At 47.7% G+C, this 22,247-nt stretch overlaps 1 protein-coding gene across 1 annotated transcript in view; it reads right to left on the bottom strand.

Annotated features, from left to right (window-relative positions):
* Window positions 1–22,247, bottom strand: part of NT5DC2 (5'-nucleotidase domain containing 2) — a 237,027-nt gene that overhangs the window by 150,801 nt on the left and 63,979 nt on the right. Inside the window, exons 3-6 of the mRNA XM_085629752.1 lie at window positions 16,619–16,693; window positions 14,827–14,882; window positions 13,965–14,058; window positions 13,020–13,148 (exon numbers count right to left, since the gene is read on the bottom strand). Of these exons, the coding sequence (XP_085485878.1) occupies window positions 13,020–13,148; window positions 13,965–14,058; window positions 14,827–14,882; window positions 16,619–16,693 (354 nt within the window). The remainder of the gene's footprint in view (window positions 1–13,019; window positions 13,149–13,964; window positions 14,059–14,826; window positions 14,883–16,618; window positions 16,694–22,247) is intronic.

Here is a 22,247-nt window from a genome sequence, read left to right as displayed (position 1 = left end):
TGGCGGCCAACAGAGCTGGGACTCGCACCCATGCGAAGAACCTCTGGATCAGCAACCGCAAACTCGCCAGGACCGCCCACATCAATGCCGCCGCCGCCTCGGGCTTCCACCCCACAAAGATGCGGAGAAAGATTTTCAAACGACTCCCACTCAGCACCCAGAAAACAGTCATGCACGTCCTAGCCACAAGCAAGCCAGACTATGGGAACACCCTCTATGCCGGGACCAACAACAACAAAAAAAAACTCACCAGAAGGCGGAGGACCATTCCGAAGACACAGCCAGAATCCCCCTCAACCTCCCATGCCGTACTCTCATCACACAATACTTCAAGGAGTTTCCCTGGCTCTCCATTCACAAACTAGCACAGTTCAAGCTCCCCGCCCAGTTTCAAGGCACTACATAACACTGGCCCAGCACCCCTCAACAATCACATCTGCTTTAACGTACCGTCCAGACACATCTGCCCCTCCGGACTCCCTCTTGCACAAATCCCACGCATACGGAAAACCGTATCTGGCGGTGGAGCCTTCTCCTACATCATTCCTAAAAGCCTCCTCCTCACTTCTTGAACCCCAAGACCAGCTGAAGGCCCGACTTTGAAAGTAGCTAGGCCCAAGGTGGGTTAAGCACCCCTGCTCAGCAGGAGGATACCCTCACAGAGACTAGTGAAGTCTACAAATCTGCTGAACAGAAGCTGAGCCAGGTCCGCGCTGGATTGCCGGTCTTGCAGCGGAGCTTCTTGAAGCGCATCTCCAAAGCTGCTTCGGGGACGGGACACACACAGCAGCAAGCGCCCTTTGCTCCAAGCAAATGAACCAAAGGAGCTACATTGCTTTAGATCGAACAGTTTATCTGCTACTTGACAGCATCACAGACATAAAACTTGAATAAACTTTTTTAAAAACTGCAAAGGATAGAAAGTAAACAAAAAAAAAGAAACTACCTTCACAATGCACAGGAAAAAAATAATAAGAAAAACTAAAGGAGATAAACGTATCTCATCCGATAAACACGGAGATTTAACAAAAGCTTGAAAGACTTATTCCAGGAAGGGGCAAGAGCGGTTTTGTAAACATGCGGCCCTGCCAGCTCAGCCTCCAGAGGCTGATAACGTGGCACCGGAGGGGTGCCAGGACAGGCTGTACCCAGGCAGCGTGCAGAGGGTAGAGAGGAGGAACATTGGCAGCCTGCACCCGCAGCAGTGTTTATGCGCAAGACCTTCAAAAGACCAAGATTATGGCAACATTACGATACCGTAAAAAAAAAACAAAGCCACAAAAAAATTTGTGACATCTGGCATTCACTGGCAAGCACTTAGTGTGGAGCCGAACAGCACTGGGCCAATCAACCAAATGTTAATAACATCGACAAAAACCACAGCAAACAGGAGGCAAATCATGGTGCACCAGAGATTAAAAAAACAAGCATTGGCATAGCCACCAGGTCTCGCCTTTGGGACCTTTTAAGTGATTAGCTTTGCAGTTCGTATATACATGGCCTGGCCAATCGCAGACCAAAGAAAGGAGAGGTTTTCACACTAATGGATGGCGAATTGTACGTTTATATTGTAAAGTTATGAAACACGTGGGAGTCACAGAGGTGCTGAAGACAAACAATTCTTGTTTAACTGTAAAGGTTACAAAGCTTGCAAAAAACATTTTCAGATCGATGCACAGAAAAAAAACATTTCAGATAAATAGAACAAGCATTTACAATGCAATGGTCTCGGCAATATTATAGGTAGAGCTATTGGTATTGCTCATTATTTTTTTATCATTTTTGTATCCCTAAATAAATGGCATTGTCATTTCTATTGGCATTAGCTTTTTTTTGCATATGTGATACCTATTGCATTAGCAGAGAGAGAGTGAGGTAGTGAGATAGAGAGAGAGAGTGAGGTATTGAAATAGAGAGTGAGGTAGTGAGAGGGAGTGAGGTAGATAGAGAGTGAGGTAGTGAAAGAGTGAGGTAGTGAGGGAGAGGGATGTTGTGAGGTAGTGATATATAAGCATAGAGTGATGTTGTGATGTAGTGAGATAGAGAGAGAGGTAGTGAAAGAGAGAGTGAAAGTGAGTTAGTGAGATAGAAAGAGTGAGGTAGTGAGATAGAGAGTGATTGAGGTAGTGAGTGAGAGAGAGAAGTTGTGAGGTTGTGAGCTAGAGAGTGAGGTAGTGATGTTTTGAGAGAGAGAAGTTGTGAGATAGAGTGGAGTAGTGAGGTAGAGAGAGTTATGGAAAACACAAATTATCTAAGGTGAAGATAAATATAAACGGGACCTGCAGCGTGGACTTAGATGGCCATAAGGATTTTTAACGTAGTTGTTGACGACTTAATCAGTATTGTAGAGCACGTCATCTGAGTTCACGTATCTGCATGTATAGCGCCAAAGAATATTCTTGAAGTGTTCGCAGAGAACATCGCTTCTTCGTTCAAGACCTCTTCAGTTTAAAGTTATTTATGTGGCAGCCAGGGACAGAGGGCCACAGTTCCACAAGCTCCCAACGAAAAGCGCGCACAAGACACAAACTACTTCAAGATAACAAATACAACACATTGTGCGGGATTACCATAGCTCCTATGACCAGAGACTGCAACTCCTAAGCGCTGTACATAAAAGGCGTCACCTAGTACACCAATGTAATGGAGCTCAACTAACGACTTCGGGAGAATGAAGAGCTGCGTCGGCCCTGCTGGGACTCGACCTTGTGACCGAGGTGGCTTCACACGCCTGAGCCATCCCATAGGCTCAGCCATTAAACACGATGACTGCATTTCAGCTGTAACAAACAAGCAAGATTTAAACTATGATGGTTCAACTCAATTATATTTTGTTTTTTATTTCAGTTTTATCACTTATTATCTGGTTTGATGATCAAATAAAGCACTATTGCTCTAAAGAAGCCGGGCTTCACCTGAAATATGTGTTGCCATACATGTTAAAAATGATCAAGACTTTGTACTAAGAAAGATATCTTTAAGGATGTTATGAATACGGGTGACGAGGCTTTAAGCCGAGAGACATAGCAGCTTCTTTCAGGAGAGCCGGTCTAAAATCTCCTACTGAGAGCCTCCTAAATCTGACTCCGCCCATCTCCTGTAGCTCAGTGGTTGGGGAATGTTTGCCACTCCGGAATGAGAGCTCACTGATCCCTGGTCACCCCCTAATATTTGCCAACTGAGTATTATTGGAGCGATCGCAGTCACCGCCACACCCATCATGGTGGCGCCGCTCTCTTAACCATTTCTAGCTGCAGCGACGTCTCCTCCCAGTGCATGCCCTATGACAAGGAGGAGACCCCTGGATGACCCGCTGCCATTTACTTAACTCTACTCTGCCGGCATGTCATCTCAGCGGTAAGATCTCTGAGATTTCATCTCAGCAACAAAGCGTACACAACGGTCACGAATGCAACACTTGGGGGGGTAGTTGCACGCACGGTGGTTCGCATCTCGTTGTGCAGGTGAAAACCCCTCCCGATTACCGTTTTGCTGATATGGGGCCACAAGCCCTACTACAGTTTTAATAGAGAAGAATGCCACTTTAGAGTGTATTCATGGATGTCAACGTGGCTAAACAATAATCTTTACTTTCACAAGTAATACTTTCTAGTGCTCACTACTTGTGCTCATTACATCTTGTGATCCACATGCCTACCGGACCTTTCGACATCGTCCTTGTATAGTGCTGCCATACGAAGCACCCCAGGGGTGTCTTAATCTCTACCTACTATTTGCATATACATTGTCCTTCGTACAGTATTACTCCCCAAGTAACAGTCGGAGAGGTATCCCTGTTATGCATGTCTACCGCAATTGATTTCTGCTTTATCTTCACTACCCGTTCCTTTCAACCATGACAGAATCTAGAGAGATTAAAATTGAGACCATATAGATAATGATTCTAAAGGTAATCTAAAGAGAGCAAAACATGTTCCCCCTCTTCCTTAATCTCACATTAAAGACAAGCGTGACAGTGCTTCGATATTGGATATTATACCAAAGAAACTGAACTCAGTGCATGACATCACCCAGAGCACAAAAGCAAATGTGGATCTGTTACAAGTAGAGGTGGCAGCGATACGAAAGGACCTAAAAGACCTTACAATGAGAATCACCAATGCCGAAATTAGAATCAGCTCCCTGGAAGATCACAACAGTCTCCAATCCAAAACTGACTTAAATTAAAACATACAATAGTATTAACAGAACGCGGCAGCGATGAAATAGAGCGGCGCGGGGTGTCCGAAGCTCTTGTTCTTCCTGAATGGGTCCGGGAGGCTGCGGGTTGGCAGTTAGAGTGAGGTCGAAAAAAGGAGACAAAACACGGGAAGCTTTCAAACTTTTTCGGCTTCGAGGGCGTGTTCCTGCTGTTCTAAAAAGGGCATGGCTAAAAAGTGGAAAGAACAGCACGGAACACGCCCCCGAATCTGAAAAAGACGGAGCCTATTTGGAGGGACGGCTCTCTCCTCCAATGGTTGGCCTCCGTTTAGGAAGCCAGCCAATTGAGGAGAAGCAAAAAGAGAGGCGGGCTAAATAGCCACTCTAAGAATCATTAAATCTCCGGACTTCCGGTTCTGCCTTCGGCAGACCGGACAGTCCCTCGACCTAAAAACGGAAGCATTTACTAGGACACATTCCAGTAAACACCGCGCAGATTGTTGAAAGTAATAGAAATGGAAGCATTACAATAAGTATGTAGGGCAATATTCGCTTACAAGGTCTAAGCCTAAAATGGAAAAACAATCAGCAGATCTTTCTGGTAATTCCTGGCTAATACAGCATTATACTAGCTATTGTAATTCGTAGAGGGTCAGACACCAAAACATTCATCAGGATACACTGATCTTTCATACACAAGCCAACGGAGGAATTTGTTAAACTGTTCATATTGCACAGAAGGAAAATGTTCTGTATCCCCAAGGCTGCATAGGCTCAGACAACCACCCTATACATCAAGATGTTTGATTTGAGATTGCAAGATCCAAACAGCTGGACTGGGCTGGCGGGCCAGTGTGTGGGCCTGTGTTCAGGGCGGTCGGGTAGTGTCGGCTGGGCTGGCGGGTCAGTGTGTGGGCCTGTGTTCAGGGCGATCGAGTAGTGTCCGCTGTGCTGGGCTGGCGGGTCAGTGTGTGGGCCTGTGTTCAAGGCGGTTGGGTAGTGTCGGCTGGGCTGGCGGGTCAGTGTGTGGGTCTGGGTTCAGGGCGATCGGGTAGTGTCCGCTGGGCTGGGGGGTCAGTGTGTGGGCCTGTGTTCAGGACGATCAGGTAGTGACGGCTGGGCTGGCAGGTCAGTGAGTGGGCCTGTGTTCGGGGTGATCTGGTAGTGTTGGCTGGGCTGGCAGGTCAGTGAGTGTGCCTGTGTTCGGACTATTCTTGGGCCTGTATTCTGGTCTGCCGGGCCGGATTTTAATGTTGATTTCCCAGGCATTAAAACAAACATTGCCTGCAGCAAGCTCACATGCATGCAGTCTGCAAACCCTTACACAGCAAGTCTTTGCATGTTTAAATCCAGCAAAGCTGCCCCAATTTGGGAACGTGGGCTTTACGGAGGTGAAAAACACTTAACAGGGTGTTTACCTACAAGATCACACCTAGCACAAACCATGCAGGCAAATAGCATAAATGTTGGGTTTGCAAGCTTCTGAACCGGCATAACATGCAATTATCGTGTTATCAGAGGTCCGAAACTCAGAAACATGTGGGAATTGTGGACCGACTAATTACCGCGCTGTATTATCGCACATTACAGGTGTGGTATCACTGCACCAAAGTTATGCAAGGGTTGGAATGAGCGCCAGACTGCCCAATGTGCCGCCCCTCAAGCAAGAAGCCTGGTGGCAGGGTGGCACCCCATTAAGCAAGCTGGCTGGCAGCTTGGCACCCCCTTAAGCAAGAAGCCTGGCAGCTGGTGGCACCCCCCTTAAGCAAGAAGGCTGGCAGCTAGCGGTAGGGCTTCAGGGGGAGGGACAGAGCTCATGAAGAGGGGACATCCTGCGCTGGAGCAAATACAGCAGATGGGACAGGGCTTCAGGGGGAGGGACAGAGCTCACAACAAGGACATCCTGCACTGGAGCAAATGCAGCAGATGGGGCAGGGCTTCAGGGGGGAGGGACAGAGCTCACAAAGAGGACATTATGCACTGGAGCAAATGCAGCAGATGGGGCAGGGCTTCAGGGGAGGGACAGAGCTCATGAAGAGGAGACATCCTGCACTGGAGCAAATGCAGCAGATGGGGCGGGGCTTCAGGGGGAGGGACAGAGCTCACGACAAGGACATCCTGCACTGGAGCAAATGCAGCAGATGGGGCAGGGCTTCAGGGGGAGGGACAGAGCTCACAAAGAGGACATCCTGCACTGGAGCAAATGCAGCAGATGGGGCAGGGCTTCAGGGGGAGGGACAGAGCTCACAAAGAGGACATCCTGCACTGGAGCAAATGCAGCAGGGCTTCAGGGGGAGGGACAGAGCTCACAAAGAGGACATCCTGCACTGGAGCAAATGCAGCAGATGGGGCAGGGCTTCAGGGGGAGGGACAGAGCTCATGAAGAGGAGACATCCTGCACTGGAGCAAATGCAGCAGATGGGGCAGGGCTTCAGGGGGAGGGACAGAGCTCATGAAGAGGAGACATCCTGCACTGGAGCAAATGCAGCAGATGGGGCGGGGCCTTCTCCCAAGAAGCAGGACAAGGGGCTGAAACACTAAAATGAGCACCTTTTACCAGCTAAGACCTTAATATTTCTGGTTTACATTAATGTAAACTAACATAATAATAATCTTTATTTAGATATAACACAGATATCTTTAAAAGAGATTACAAAATCGATATTAAAAGAAAAAAGAAAACAACTATTTTAAAATGCAGAAAGAAGAAGAGAAGACGAGCAGGAGCTCAATAACCATATGTGAAGTAGAAGTTTTCCGCATCTTTGATCAATGATTCAAGACTTAATAACATGCGTTTAAAAAACTGTTCAGACGTTTTTGACGCACTAATTATAAAAATACAGCATACGTATTAAAAACAAAGCAGTAGGTCGCGATGATGGCTTGCCTACAAGTCCGAACACCCAGCCTATTCCACTCAGCTTTGAGTTTACACCTACGTTGGAGGTTGAAAGCTGGGCAGAGACAAGCCACGTGTAACAGAGTTTCAGCTGTCTTGCCACACCCTCTGCAGATTGTATTTTCTGTCACGCGTCGCCAGGGGGGGCAGATCTTGCAGGAAATGCCAGTCACCCATTCTAATTGTCGTAAAAGTGCGTTTTAAATATAATGAGTATGTACAAGACAAATAAGTTGCAGGGGCTACACATCTATATGAATTTACAAGGGCCCAAGCATGACTGCGTTTGGTGAAAAGTGCTTGATCCCTTATTAGAGAACTCAATCTCACACATTTTTTGATACCAGATTTAAATGCTGCCCCACTAGGGTTGAGGGCCCATAGCTCACTCACCAACATTTGATGGATATAGTCTTTAAAAAGACAACCAAACGTGCCTCCGGGTTTTTTTTGGGTGATTTCCAGCCAGACTAAGGATTCTAATGTGCCTGGGTTTGCTTGCCTCAATTTATAACAGAAATTTAAACATGTGCCCATATTAGAAACATCGTAATTCAGTATCCCCAGCTCTAGTCTTACCTGGGTGGGGGATACAGAGTTTGGCAAATGGAGTACCTTTTTGTAGATTTTGGTCGTATGTTGATTTAGGGCAGTATTCAGCTTGCCCCTAAATAGCTCTATACCGTATGATAGAGTGGGGCCAATTTTTGCTCTCAAAACTTCTAAGAGTGGTAGGAGAGTTGGGCCAGAGATGTTTTTCGAGAGCTTTGCTAATGAAACCACAAGGGTCATTGCTTTAACTGCAATCTCATTACGGTGTTTAATAAGATTACCCCTAGAGTCCAATTGGACACATAGGTACTTATACGAATGTCCTACAACAAGGCTTATGTTATTGTATGACCATCCTCCTGTAGTAAGCCGTTTCCGACCAAATGGGACGACTTGAGTTTTCTTTAGATTTACCTCTAGTTGGTTCATGGTTGTGTAGATGTACAATTTGTCGAGGAGCCTTTGAAGGCCGACCCTGGTGAGGCTAAAGAGGACTAGGTCGTCGGCATATAAAAGATTGCTTAAGGCCGAACCTCCTACCTTTGGGGGTTGGCTGTTAATTCCGTCCAATGTAGATGACAGATCCGCTATAAACAGATTAAAGAACATGGGGGCCAGCACACATCCCTGCTTCACGCCTCTTGACGTCAAGATTTTCCGGGAGAGATGCGTGCCGGACCCCAGCCTAACCCTGACCCAAGTTCTGGAGTGAAGTTGTATAATTTCCTCCAAGAGTTTATCGGGGATCCCCCATTTCCTCAGCTTTGCCCATAAAGCAGCCCTCGGAACCCTGTCAAACGCTGCTTTGAAGTCGACAAAACAACAAAACACAGTTCTAGATGTGGAGAGTGCTTTGTCGACGATGGTTGACAGTGCTAGTAAATTGGTCGACGTCCCAGAGTTAGCAATAAAACCTGTTTGATTAATTGGTATCAATTTATGGTCCTTTACCCATAGCCTCAGCTCCTCCAACAGGAGACCTGCGTAATGCTTCGCCTCAATATCCAGCAGTGCGATAAGTCTATAGTTATTGGGAGAGGCACGGGAACCTGATTTATAAATGGGTTGGATTATTGCACCCCGCCATGAATCTGGGATTGTTGTATTTCTCAGAGCAAAGTTAAAAAGATTTGTCAATGGACCTGACCAGAATGCCACGTCAGATTTAAACAGGTTCTGTGGCAGGCCGTTTGGGCCCGGGGCTCCATCTGATCTTGCTCTTGACACAGCAGTAGTAACCCTTTCTTGTGACATCTGAAGATCCTCATTGTCGGTGTCTAAGTGCTCTATCAAGTTGCTCTGCTTATTATAATCAGTTGCTTTCACTCTAGCGGGGCTGCCTCCTATAGCACCTAAACATTCTGGGGAGCTAAGATGATCGGTAAGGAAGGCAACCCAATCAGATTCTTGAATGTTGGAAGATCCAAAGCTCAATGGGCTCGAGTTGAACTGATTGATTAGGGCCCTGAATTTTCGTGAGTTTCGGCTCTTACTCTCGCACACTAATTTACACCAGAATTGAACCCACAGCAGACCCCACCGAACTCAAAAACTTCCGGCCCATCTCTCTCCTGCCGTTCCCCGCCAAAGTGATTGAGAAAATTGTCAACACTCAACTCTCCAACGCCCTGGAAACCAACGACTCCCTCGACCCCACACAGTTCGGTTTCAGGACCAACCACAGCACCGAAACCGCCCTCATCGCAGCCACGGACGACATCAGAGCCCTGACCGACAAGGGTGAGACCGTGGCCCTCATACTCCTGGACCTCTCCGCAGCCTTCGACGCGGTCTGCCACCGCACCCTGATACGACGCCTCAGCAACGCCAGCATCAGAGGCAAGGCCCTCGAATGGATCATCTCCTTCCTCTCCGGAAGGACTCAGAGAGTCCGCCTGCCCCCCTTCAGATCCACAGCCACGGAGATCATCTGCGGCATACCTCAAGGATCCTCCCTCAGCCCCACTCTCTTCAACATCTACATGACCCCCCCTGGCGAACATCGCACGCAAACACGGACTGGACCTTATATCATACGCCGACGACACCCAGCTCATCTTATAATAATAATAATAATAATACTGATATTTGTAAAGCGCGAACAGCTACCTCACGAGGAGGTGTCCCGGCGCTATAGACTGCTGGGGAACCCGTCCTGGCTATCCCTGTGAGATGGTCCCTTTCTGGGTATCTCCAAGGTGAAACCAGGCATCCCCAGCGTCTGTGGGGGGCCGTTGTAGAGATGAGGCAAGCTTAATGCCCAGAGTTGCCGAGTGTGTTCCTGGTTAGAGTAGGTACCGAGGCGAGAATTATCGAGTCCGTTTTGACCCTGGTCCACAACCCTGCCGCGTCGGGAATTGAACCCTGGTCCCTGGCCAATTCTCTGCTTACGGGTCTGCCGCCTCTAACCAGTGAGCCACACCTCTCTACAAACAACCCCACCTCAGCTAGGACCAGACTTCATGAAGGAATGAAGGAAGTGGCGAAATGGATGACAGACAGCCGCCTGAAACTGAACGCCGACAAGACGGAGGTCCTCATCCTCGGCCCCACCCCCACCGCATGAGACGACTCCTGGTGGCCCCCCGCCCTAGGCAGCACTCCCCAACCCACCGACCACGCACGCAACCCCGGCTTCATCCTGGACTCATCCCTCACCATGACCAGACAGGTGAACTCGGTGACCTCAGCATGCTTCAACACCCTCCTTATGCTCCGCAAGATCTTCCGCTGGATCCCCACCGACACCAGAAAGACCGTCACCCACGCCCTCGTCACCAATCGCTTGGACTACGGGAACACCTTGTATGCGGGCATCACCACCAAGCTGCTGAGGAAACTCCAACGGATCCAGAACGCTGCCGCAAGACTCATCCTGGACATCCCTCGCCACCACCACATCTCAGGACACCTGAAAAAACTCCATTGGCTCCCCGTCAACAAGAGGATCACCTTCCGACTCCTCCCCCACGCACACAAAGCCCTTCACAACCTCGGACCCAAACTCATCAACAACCGCGTCTCCTTCTACACTCCTCCGCGCACTCTACGATCCGCCGGACAGGCCCTGGCAGCCGTACCCCGCATCCGCAAAGCCACCGCCGGAGGAAGATCCTTCTCTTTCCTGGCAGCGAAGACCTGGAACTCTCTGCCCAGCCACCTGCGCGCCATACCTGAACACCTCTCCTTCAGAAGGCAGCTCAAGACCTGGCCTTGAGACCCTTTATGGGTGAGTAGCGCGCTTTATAAATGCGAATGATTGATTGATTGTCATGTATCCGTTTGTCCTTAGTGATCGCCAGCCTGAGTGATTTTTGGGCTGCCTGATACTGTTTTAAGCATTCGCTGTTCCCTGGCATTTTTGCCAGTAGTCGTAAGGCATTGTTTCTGGCTTTCTTAAGTGCCTTCGACTGTTGTGAGAGTGCAAACTGGCGTGGAAGGGATCTCTTTGGGGAGTACTGATTTTTTGAGAAAAGGTCAATCAAATGTGAGCAGAGCATAGACCATGTCGCTATCGGGGAGGCATCCTGATCCATTCCACCTCTTATGAACTCCATGCTTACATGTAAGATCTTTGGGCTGATGTCTTCCCTCCATCTCAGGCGCTTTAGGTTTTCGGAGTATATTCCCCTGCTGGTTAAGGGTGCAGATTTATGCTTCGCTGGTTTTGTTTCGAAAGCTATGACCTGAGGCCGATGATCACTTTCAGTTCGTGGGTGTATACTAAAACTGACCAGACATTGAAGCAAAGCTGAATTGCAAATGGAATAATCCAAATAGGATCGTTTCTTTCCATTTGTCCAAGTCCAATTAGGGGGGGTATCACCCACCGACCTTCCATTAATAACCAGGTAACCTGCACTATAGAAACGCATCGCACAGAGGTGTCCCAGACTGCAGTAGGCTTGATTTGCCGGTTTGGTTTGTGGCTCTGCCTCGTTCAAGGGAAATAGAAAGGGCCCCTCAGTTTCTGTTAGCTGCCACTGGAATAGATTGGTATTAAAATCCCCAGTGACAATGCAGTCTGAGTCAGGGTACTCCGTGGCTAAGTCACTCATAATTTCCGTTAGTCGTACCAGATGTGCTTTTTTTGTGCGGGTGTTTGGATTAATATACACGTTTAGGAAAATGAGTGAACGTTGTTCACGCCATGAGTTGATTTTAGCCCCAAGCAACCAGTCTTCATCCAATTTTAGTTGTGTTATTGGGCCTTTTAGATTAATTGTTATATATAGTGACAAACCACCTTTTGAATGATCATACCGGCTATCCCTCTGTGTTGGTTTCCATAGGTTAATATAGCCGATAACAGGGCAGCCTTGAGAGGCCCAAGTTTCCTGCAGAGCTATTACTGCATGCTTACAAATGAAATAGTGGGTGTCAAAGTTCATAATTTTCTGTTGAAGACCACTGATGTTCCAGGAGCAAATTAAAAAGGTGGAGTCTGCTTGCGGGTTGTGCTCCGTTGCTGATGGTGATGTTAGAGGGCTTATATTTCCCAGAGATTCTAGTGTTTGACCAATAGACTCTGAACCTTGTGGTCATTCTGATCTTTTAGTTGATAAAATAGCTGGTAGCCAACTCCAGCCTTGATGTGAAACGTCAACAGAGGCCACATTTGAGGACGAGTTGTTACATACATCAGGACCGGACGCATTTTTTAGTATCGAGTATGTTCTAGAGTGGGACACAGATTGAACGGTTCCAGCTCTTTTAGGTGGCATTTGCTGGTTTAGTAGTGCTGGGGGATACCCTGGGATGGAATATGGGTATACTCGAATACTAACTAACATGTTCCTTCTAATTAAGCTCATTTTTTAAAATGAACTTTTGATGCCAACAAATGAGTCTTCCGCACGTTCATAATTTGGTGTGCGGCATACTTCAACGAGCCAGCATTGGTTTAAGAAAAAAAGCAGCCGATCTAAGACCATCATTTGGAAACAACAGATCAATACATGGCACCGGTTACTGGCACAACCGCTCAACCTACTCTTTGGGAAGACCAGCCGCGCTACCAAGAGAGCCCAAATGAAACAAACATTCATTTCTACACATCTGACGAATGAAATGTATTTGGCATCTTTCCAAGAACCAGAGTTTCCAGAGAGAACCAACTTCTGCACTACTGTGGTCCAAGCATGGAGGTCTTTGCTTGCAGAACCATGCCTCTGCTCAAACCTTCACAGGCCCTGCAGTGCGAACGGTCAGTGTACATACAATGCAGGGGCTTAGGGTAGGCTAAGGCTGGGGTCTGTGAAGCAGCCCATGACCCCCGAACTAAGATCATGGTTGAAGACTATCCAGCAATATTCCCACATCACCCGGTTAGATTCAACTTCATTAGGAAGCTGCAGTTTTACCACAACCCTCAGCACAGTATAAGCAGGACTCTGGCGCTCACCGACACGTCCTTGTGCAGGTGGATGGGATCGTAATCGATCTGGTTGTTCACGAAGAAGTCATTGGCTATGGCCAGGAGAGTCATCTCAGGCAGGGAGAAGATATCCATGAACTGCTTCACCGCTGGACCCTGGAAGACACAAGGGAGAGCAGGCGTGAGCGGGGCAAACTCCAACCAACCGCAAGCAGTTGTGCAGTGTTTTAGCAAACGTCAGAACACCCTAGCACTGGTTAAAAAGCTTCATCGGACAACAGTTTTAACCACAGGAGATTCCAACAGTCGTGTCTGATCACAACCACAGGAGACAGCCACAGAATAGCTTACGGGTTGCCTGCAGCCGTTTTATACTTTTAGTGGAGGAGCTAAGAGCCGTAGTCTTATTGGACACCTTGCTCCACAACAGCAATACACGTTTCAAAGGTGATTAACTAAAACTTCAGGGTAAAATTCATGCAACCAACACGAGGCAGTCATACCTTCACTCTTCAGACAAGTGAAATTTCAGCCACACAACCAACAATCGCCGGAAAAGGGGAGATTATTATTTTTCAAGCAAGGAAGCAGCAGCGTGAAGCGGCTTCAGAAAAGAAGTCAGCCACCCGAATGTAGGAAGCTTGTAGTACACCAGAGCGCAGATGCCACACACCGCTGTTTAGGGAAACCAATATTCCGATATATATGGGCAAGTAATACGAGGCACCACTGAAACACCTGCAAAGGACTTCACACTGTTCAAAGAAAGCCCGAGCAGCCACAAGAAGGCAAATACAGAAATAAAACAAGCCAGAAACACACACCTCACACTTGTTTGCAGGGCATGGAAACTTAATAGATAATCGCTTGAGCTCTGAAAACTTCCCAGGCAAGCCTACAGGTTGGTTCGTCACCACAAGCGCCCACTCCAGCTGTGCCCAGAAAAAGCAGACAGTGCATTTGCTCGCTTACCTTGCCGTAGAAGCCGCTGACCTGGTGCAGGGGTATGTGGTGTGTTCCCTGGTACAGATCCATCACCTCCTCATCTGGGACCGGCTTCAGGCCCCTGGTGATTGGGAGGGAGAGGGAACGGAGGGAAAGAGGACAGGAGGAAGAGGAGGCAGAGGTTATTAGGAGCACAACAGTTCAGGTGGGAACACACCACATTCAAAAAGGAAAAAAAAAAGCTGCAAAATGCACCATCCATTTTTCTTAGAAGGGCTGACAGATTAAGTGTGCTGCATTTCCAGGGCAGTCTTCATCAACCCAACATCAGACATATTTATCTGGTTTGAACACCCACCCTCAGTCTTCTGGACAGAGCAGTGCGCCGCAGGAGTCCAAAGCGCATCTATATGTTGTGTGGGAACCACCAGCCTGCCTAAGGAAAGCAGCCTTTCCAGAAGTCCATCTTGCAAAGTGTCATGCTACCGTGAAATCATGGACAAAGCCCATACAGCCCACCCTCTTCCAGCTCAACTGGATCACGGATGTCTATGTGCCCAGAGGGCGACATCGCCTTAGAGACTCTACTCGTTCTTAAAGAGTTCTGGCCTGAGGATCACCAGCCTGTCGCACCAGACTGGCTGGACGCCTGTCGCACCAGACTGGCTGGACACCTGTCGCACCAGACTGGCTGGACACCTGTCGCACCAGACTGGTTCTAGAAGGACATCATGAAGATAGTCATCATTGTGTCCTGCACGCCAAGTGATGGGGAAACAGGAAAGGGACCTACAAGCTGCACACGGTCCATGTGATGCAGTAAGGCACAGCCGACATACAGGCGTGAAAAAAACCAAGAAGAAAGGACTATGCCAATGGGCACACTCACCGGTAAACCGTGCCCAACTGGATGTAGTGGAAGGCATCAATCTTCATCAGCAAACCCTGGTAGAGACAAGTACCCAGTTAGGCAGCAGTAAGCAACCGTGCAGCATTTTCTACAAAATTTAAACCAGAGCTAGTTCTAGAAAATGGAATCAGATTAGGCCCATCCAAGGGGTGGAGGCGTGTATTCATGTATTCAGCAGGACCACTACATGAGAACGGAAAGCATGGCATGAACCACAGCTTGCATTTTACAACGGTCAACAAGTCTTCCTCATGGCTGAGCCGAACCGAAATAAGGCAGAGGATAACAACAGTTCCTGTTCACATCTTGATGGTAGGTTGAGCCCCTGCAACAATGGTGTTCCGGTGGGCATTTGGGGGCCAGATTTTGATCTCTGGGGTTTTGTTTTTTACTACGCATCACCAAGAATGCCCACCTCCCTTTACTGAACGTCGTCCAGGCAGTGCGCTGCCAGTTCTAGACTCCGCCTAGCAGAGAGCAAGACTCCAACCCACAGGCCAGACCCCAGCATAGGTGACCTACCTCCCTCACACCCAAACACCACCAGCCCCTTCTGCAGGGCTGTAGGTAAAGCTACAGTGGGTCTGTCGGGGAGAAAACAATTACTGAACAAATGACAATGAATCTTGTTACTAATATTTTATATGACTCACTGCTTGAGCAATATGCCAGAGAGTAAAAAGTAAAAGTGGGCTAAATCACAGCATGCAACAAGGTGAATATAAAGGAAGTATCCCTAGGCGACAGCAAAGTTGTGCCCTATGTTGAGTAGGAAATGAGTCAGGAAAACAGAAGATAATCTGAAGTAAATCCAGGCATAAAGTCCGCGGATGTGAAGGCTTCTCATTCAGCAGCCTTCACATCCACGGACTTTATTATCTTCCGTTTTCCTGACTCATTTCCTACTCAACATGGGGCACAACTTTGCTGTGTTATTTCAAGGAGAGTTTTTCATTTTACCTCATCTCAGAGATTCCACTTACCTGAGACTTCCTGACAAGTGCAGATCTTTCTGGCAGCCTCGACTCAGCGAGGGACGCCTAGGGATACTTCCCACTTGCTGGGCTGTCCTTTGTCCTGAAGAAGACCCACTTTGACACCATAATAACGCATTATCAGGGTCGAAACGTCGACGATAATACATGGCTCAGTCTTAACAAATCTCTTGGTGCACACTAATGAGCAGTCCCGCCATAACCAGAGATATTGGCTTTGTTGTTGTTCTGACCATTCTTCAACTTGTACATAGCTTTACTCTTGTATATATGCACTGCACCATCAGCACTGGGCACCCATTGTCACTTTGAAACACTTGTCACTTTACAATTATGCCTCACCTTGACAGCCCTTGAAAAATGTATTTTCAATAGGTTTTGTGAAAAACAAAAAAAATATTTAATAATAATAATAATCATTTTTGCAAACAAATTTGGAGTTTTTTGTTGTACCGTTGTGTTCCATTATATTCACCTTATTGCGTGCTGTGATTTTGCCCACTTACTTTTTACTCTCTGGCATATTGGTCAAGCAGTGAGTCATATAAAATATTGGTAACAAGATTCATTGTCATTTGTAAAGTAATTGTTTTCTCCCCGACAGAACCACTGTAGCTTTACCTATATACTTACCCAGGTTCTGAGGGACACTGGGTTCCCCCATTGTATCTATACAACCTTCTGCAGGGCTGGGCAGACTTTAGAACCAATGTCCACTCTCTGGGCTTGGCTTATACAGGATAGCAGGCTCCAGAGCCGGCGGAAGAAGGACTCACCTTATGGATGTCATAGTGCAGGCCCCGGATGGCAAAGTTCGGGAGGTAGTCATATTTGCGGAGCCCCTCCGGATACTAGGAAAACAAAGCAAAAGAAAATCAAGCGTTCAGTTGCAGATCACAGAAGTATTTTTCCATGCTGTTGAAATACAGCAGTGCTATATAAATTAAGCAGGGGTTTCAATCAGAAACAGTTAGTAGTGTGTGCAAAAACACATGTGGAATATTCCCCATTCCCTTGTAAAACTCCTTAAAGCCCAGGAAAGGAGGATGCAAGGCTCATGCGATGTCTTACATAGATAGCCACGTTTGACGTGCCAAAATAAAGAATGAAAGAGTCCATGAAAGACTGACAACACCTACCTATAGAAAAAAAAGTGTTCATTCAAGGTCGCCTCAACCAGATATTAGAAAACGAACAGGTGGCATCAAGAATCCTAACTACCTTAAAGTCCAGAACAGGAAACTCTACAATATAGGGCAGGATTACAGCTATTTCACCCTCAGACGAATGCACCCAGCCTGCACGAGCAGCAAGGTTAAAAAACAAAGCAAAAGTCATTTACCTGTAACAATAGTGCAACCAGACAGCAGATTACTCCAGTAAGCACTTATCGGAAAGAAAGTGGCCAGAAATTGTGTTTCGCACACACACTGATAAGAACGGGACAAAAACAAGGGTTCTGGCAGAAAAAACAACACCTGTTTACTTAAATATTTTCATAGTCGCCTAGTTCAAGACTGATTTGAAAACCGAGGGAGAAGGTAGCTTTCCTTTGAGGGACAAGGCGTGGCCAGCTCACTACCGCCCCATCCGGCTCAGAGGAGATTTGCACTAATGAGACTGAAAACCCCCTTCTGCATTAACGCCCTCTGCAGGAATGGCAGACTAGCTGCATGGTCTTGCTTCATGGCCCCTGGCTCCGGTCCTGCAGATGTCCAAGCGGAGTGTCAGTTGTCTGCCATCCCGCGTCAAAGGCCTTGATGGTACATCTTGGACTCCGTGCCTTTACGACAACAGCAAATATTATATAGGCATGAAACTTCATGTACCACTTGATGTGGAGGAGGAAGGCCAACATCCTCAAGACGGCCACCGCAAGATACTGAGGTGCAGAGGGTAACTGAAGGGACTTTAAAATCAGAGCTCATTTACTGACCTTCGGCTGCAATGGGCTCCTATACCTGGCTAAGAGCAGTCTGAAAAGGGTTTTCAACCAAGGAACCCAGCAGTGGCGATCAATGAATCTCACACAGAGAAATCCTTCCCACAAACATGTTCTAACCATCAGTGAAATCCCGAAACTCGTCACTAGCATCTCCAGAGGTTAGGAGAAACACGGAAAAAAGAACAAACGGACCTCGGCTGTTGGAGAGTTGGTGCCTTTCACCCCTGCGTGGATCTCCAGGGTCAGCGATAGGATGGAGCTGGAGGCTACAACTCAGCTCTTCACTCTACAATGGACCACGTTCCCCAATACAGGGACTCGGCACTCTAGAAGATAATCTGAACCTCCCAGGAGCGGAGCGCGAGAACCTCAGTTTAGACACCATGAAGACAAAGCACCATCCTCCAGGAGCATAGCGGTTTCAGGTGTCTTGGGACTTCCGCTTCCCTCCAAGATAGGTCTGGTCTTACAAGCAGACACAATTGACCTACATCCAAATCACAGGTTCTTCTGTTCAATATCACGGGACAGGGATTGCACAGATGTTGAATATGAGCAAAAAGGGTGTGAAAGAATGATTCAACATGATGTACGGCGGCTCCTGACATTTGGTAAAATGGTCTCCTTCCTGGTAGGTTATTGAACTGTGGAGGAGCTGTTTGGTAGTCGCTTGTTCATGGCCCACTCCAGTCTCTGCTACTAGGACAAAACAATGTTGGTGTTACCATCAGCGTTGATCTTACTTCCTGCCCGCATGTCCCACAAGATCACAGGTACAGGTTATTCCCTTTTGAAGAGCCTTCAGGAAAATTCTTCCTGGTCTCCAAGTTGAAGGGAAAAGGATGGCAATGCAGGCAGCTATCTCGATCTCATCTTTATCGATCACAGTTTGACTGTTCAAAATGAAGCTGCTGCGTCTCTACTTTCCTGTTCCATCCTAGTTGGACTTCCTCCATAGGTTACCAGTGAATAAACACATTTTGTAGTGTTGTGGAATTCCTCTTAACGTTTTTTGGAAGACATTCTTCCTTGTGCGGCTTTCGGCTGCATCGGTCAATAGTCTCTTCATTGATTCTTTAGAAGGACACAAACTGTAGAAAAAGGGGCCCTTTTTTGACATGGTCACCCCAACTTTTTGCCCACTGGTGCAGATGTTCTTCACTGGATGTGCACTTGGTCCCTGCTAAACAGGCCTCAGTGCCAGTGCTTTTTCCCTAAAAACTGCAACATGTTCAACTGTACTCCAATTGGCACGGACTTTCCCACCCTTGTAAGTCCCTCGTCAATGGTACTTATGGTACTCAGGGAATGGGTGCTTAAAAGGGTCCAATCGGCTGCAGCATGTATTGAGCGACCAACAGGGACCTCCACCAAAGCTGCATGCAGACTGCCATTGCAGAATGCATGAAATGGTGCAAGACCTTCTGAAAACACAACATTGCACACTCCCAGTGTGCAATGCCCAAGTACACTGCATACCAGGCCTTGCAACCCTAAGGCAGGGTGCATTATATTACATCTGAGGCCACCTTTGCATGAGCAATACCAAAGGGGATGATGGACGGAGCGTTAGAGCAAATCAAACACTCACCCCCAGTCAACTGATCTGGGTTTAATCCATCATCATTCTTTAGCTCACTCCACCACCCCAGTTCAGACATGGCCATATGCAAATCAGTCTGACCCTGTGCCTCATGGGAACAGTCCAGCCCTGAACTGGGGTGGTGGAGTGAGCTAAAGAATGATGATGGATTAAACCCAGATCAGTTGACGGGGGGGGGGTGTGATTAGCTCAAACGCTCCGTCCATCATCCCCTTTGGTATCACCTTTGCATGAGCAGACATGTCCCTTTAATGCCTGGGTCCAAACTGGGGTGGAGTAGTGGGCAAAAGAATGATGGATTCAACCCAGGTCTCTTGACTGGGGGAGAATGTCAGAATCATTCAGCATTCCGTCCATCATTTGTTGCAGTTACACTAGGTCCATTTGTAAGCATTGAAAGAGCTCAAGAAGCCCTCTAAAAGCATGTACTAGGCACTGGTCATTAAGATTTACCCAGCTATAAGGCTTCATTGAAAATAATGGTGTTTGATATCAAACACCTCATCTCAAATCCATACTGATGCCATTATCAAATCTATTGTGACATGCACACAGAGGGCACCTTAGAGGTGCGACCTGAAAACCGACTAAGCCTCTAGTGTGTTGGCTGACTTTTATTGTCCAGCCTGCCACCACAGACAAGTTTCTGACCCCCTTTTGGTGAACGCCCAGCCTCTCAGAGGTCAGCAACAATACCTACTCAGGTGGAAGGTTTTCACAACTCCTTCAGCAGGATGGCTAGTGATTTAGCATATTGAGTCCGGAAGCTTCAAAGCACATGCCGCCTTTGATATGCGCCCCCGGCTTCACTCAGACCTGGGGCCCATTTGGCACCATAGCAGGCGGGAAATCAGCTCGTTGAAAAGCAGGCCAAACTTGCAGGCTGGGCACACCCCTAAGGTGGGCCACCTGAAGGGGAGGTGGAAGAAGGGTTTCACCGTTTTGGTATAACTAGGAACTCTGGGTGAGGATTATGCCTACTCCTCGCAGGAATATAGGGAGTGTAGACACCCCACGGGTAAGTTGTCCACTAGCAACTACCCTACTCTCACCTAAATTCAGTATTTAGGGGTCCCCTCAACACCAAACCGGCTGATTTTTCTACCTGGGAACAGAAGGACAAAAGAGTAGTCATCACAAGAACGGAGGACATGCTCCAAAATTGGAGCCAAACTCTGCAATTGTCGCGGTATCAGCAACCAGCCATAGACCAAACTCTTCCAAAAGCTGCATCCTCCACAAAACTTGAAGGAGTGTCCAGCACTTTGTCAACGAGCTAGCATCTCCCTTGGGGTGGAGTCACCATCTCCCCACATCTGCAGGCACCGACCGCATCTGTCGGGTACACTGTGTTGTTGGCAATCGGGCCCATCGAGGAAAAAGCAAGTCAGGAGGAGGCCTTAGCTGATCTATGTCAGCCCTGTCTCTCCATCGAGTTTCGAGACGCTAGACCCTCCAGGAGCCTCCCTGCACCAATACCCTGGGTACCAGAGTACCTGCATCAACCAAGGCTTGTTTGCGAACAGTCAGGGCACCATCACGGAGGAAGACCGACCTGCTCATCAAGGGACTTCAAGGCCACCAGATCTACGACTAGAGTGGCCCAGCTTTCCGGTTTTCTCCTCCTCTGCAAACCAGACAACAACCATGAGAGCCTAAAACACAAGTGGCAGCCAGCCAAGCCCCTCTGCACCGGAGCCCCACAGCCTGGTCGTACTTTAAACCTTGCCCCCACCCTCCCTTTCCAGCACCTAAGTCCAAAAGGGTATCCCTGTACACCAACTGAAAGTACTGGTTTGCTATATATGCCTGTCCTCCAACAGGACAAAATACAGCATTCGAGGCTCATATCTCAAAAACGTTATTGGACTATTTTACTGTTTTTTTGTAAAATTCCTAACTTCAAAAGTACTTACCTGATATCAATGATATTGCAGTCTAAAATTATATAAAAATCTGTTTTATTTTTCTAAATTGGTCTCGACTTTCTTCGAGAGTGGGTCTCATTTATGGACGGTGTATGTGCAACACATGCTTGACACTCCACTGATAAGCTGTTAAGAGGCTCGGCCACACTACCACAAAGAGAGCACTTGGGATTATTACAGCAAGCCCCTGTTAGCCAATAAGGCTTGTATGGACGTTTTGAATGGTGTGCCCTTACAGTGGCACACTACATAAAAAGGCAGCTTCCTACCGACACAAACTGAGTTTCTCCAAAATGAAAACAGGCAGAACAGCACAGATCAGTCCCTGCATTCTCTTCTAGAAAAACAGGTTATGAAACCTGCAAGTACAGCACTGCCACAGGGAGTACAGAAGCTACCAGGTTGTTGTTGGCAGGGGCTGCACTTCATTACTGCATGAGGCAGCGCCATTTTAAAGGGAGAGCAATACATTGCTTTAGAAAGACCTGGAAAAAGAACCCTGTTGTTCCCAGACTCCAGAAAGCATGTTTGCAGGGCAGCTTCTACAATAAATGCAAGGCAGGCGGTTGTGATGGACATTGCCACTGGCAACGCCCTTCTGAGTCACTGACCCTTGGAGTCGGCCTATTGTCTTGTACTGATGAACCAGGACGTCAGAAGCCCTGTTATAGGCCCGAGCGTGAAGGGTGCGACAGCCTAGACTTAACTCAATCATGTCCTTACCCACAAGATGTGCGACAAGTTGTACTTCATGGAGTTAACAACCAAGATGATGCCTGTGCCTTTCCCGCCAAATAGCAGCTTCTTTAGAATGAACCACCATATTGTCGTATGGCATGTTGTACATCATGGTGTGAGGAATTTCCTCCTACCTCTACTCCAATGCCTCACCTTCTACCGATGTTGCGTGCAGCCAAGTAGATCACAGA

This window comes from Triturus cristatus, chromosome 10 (genome assembly GCF_964204655.1).
Source record: "Triturus cristatus chromosome 10, aTriCri1.1, whole genome shotgun sequence".
NCBI lineage: Eukaryota > Metazoa > Chordata > Amphibia > Caudata > Salamandridae > Triturus > Triturus cristatus.
This window is presented reverse-complemented; position numbering and strand designations above follow the sequence as displayed.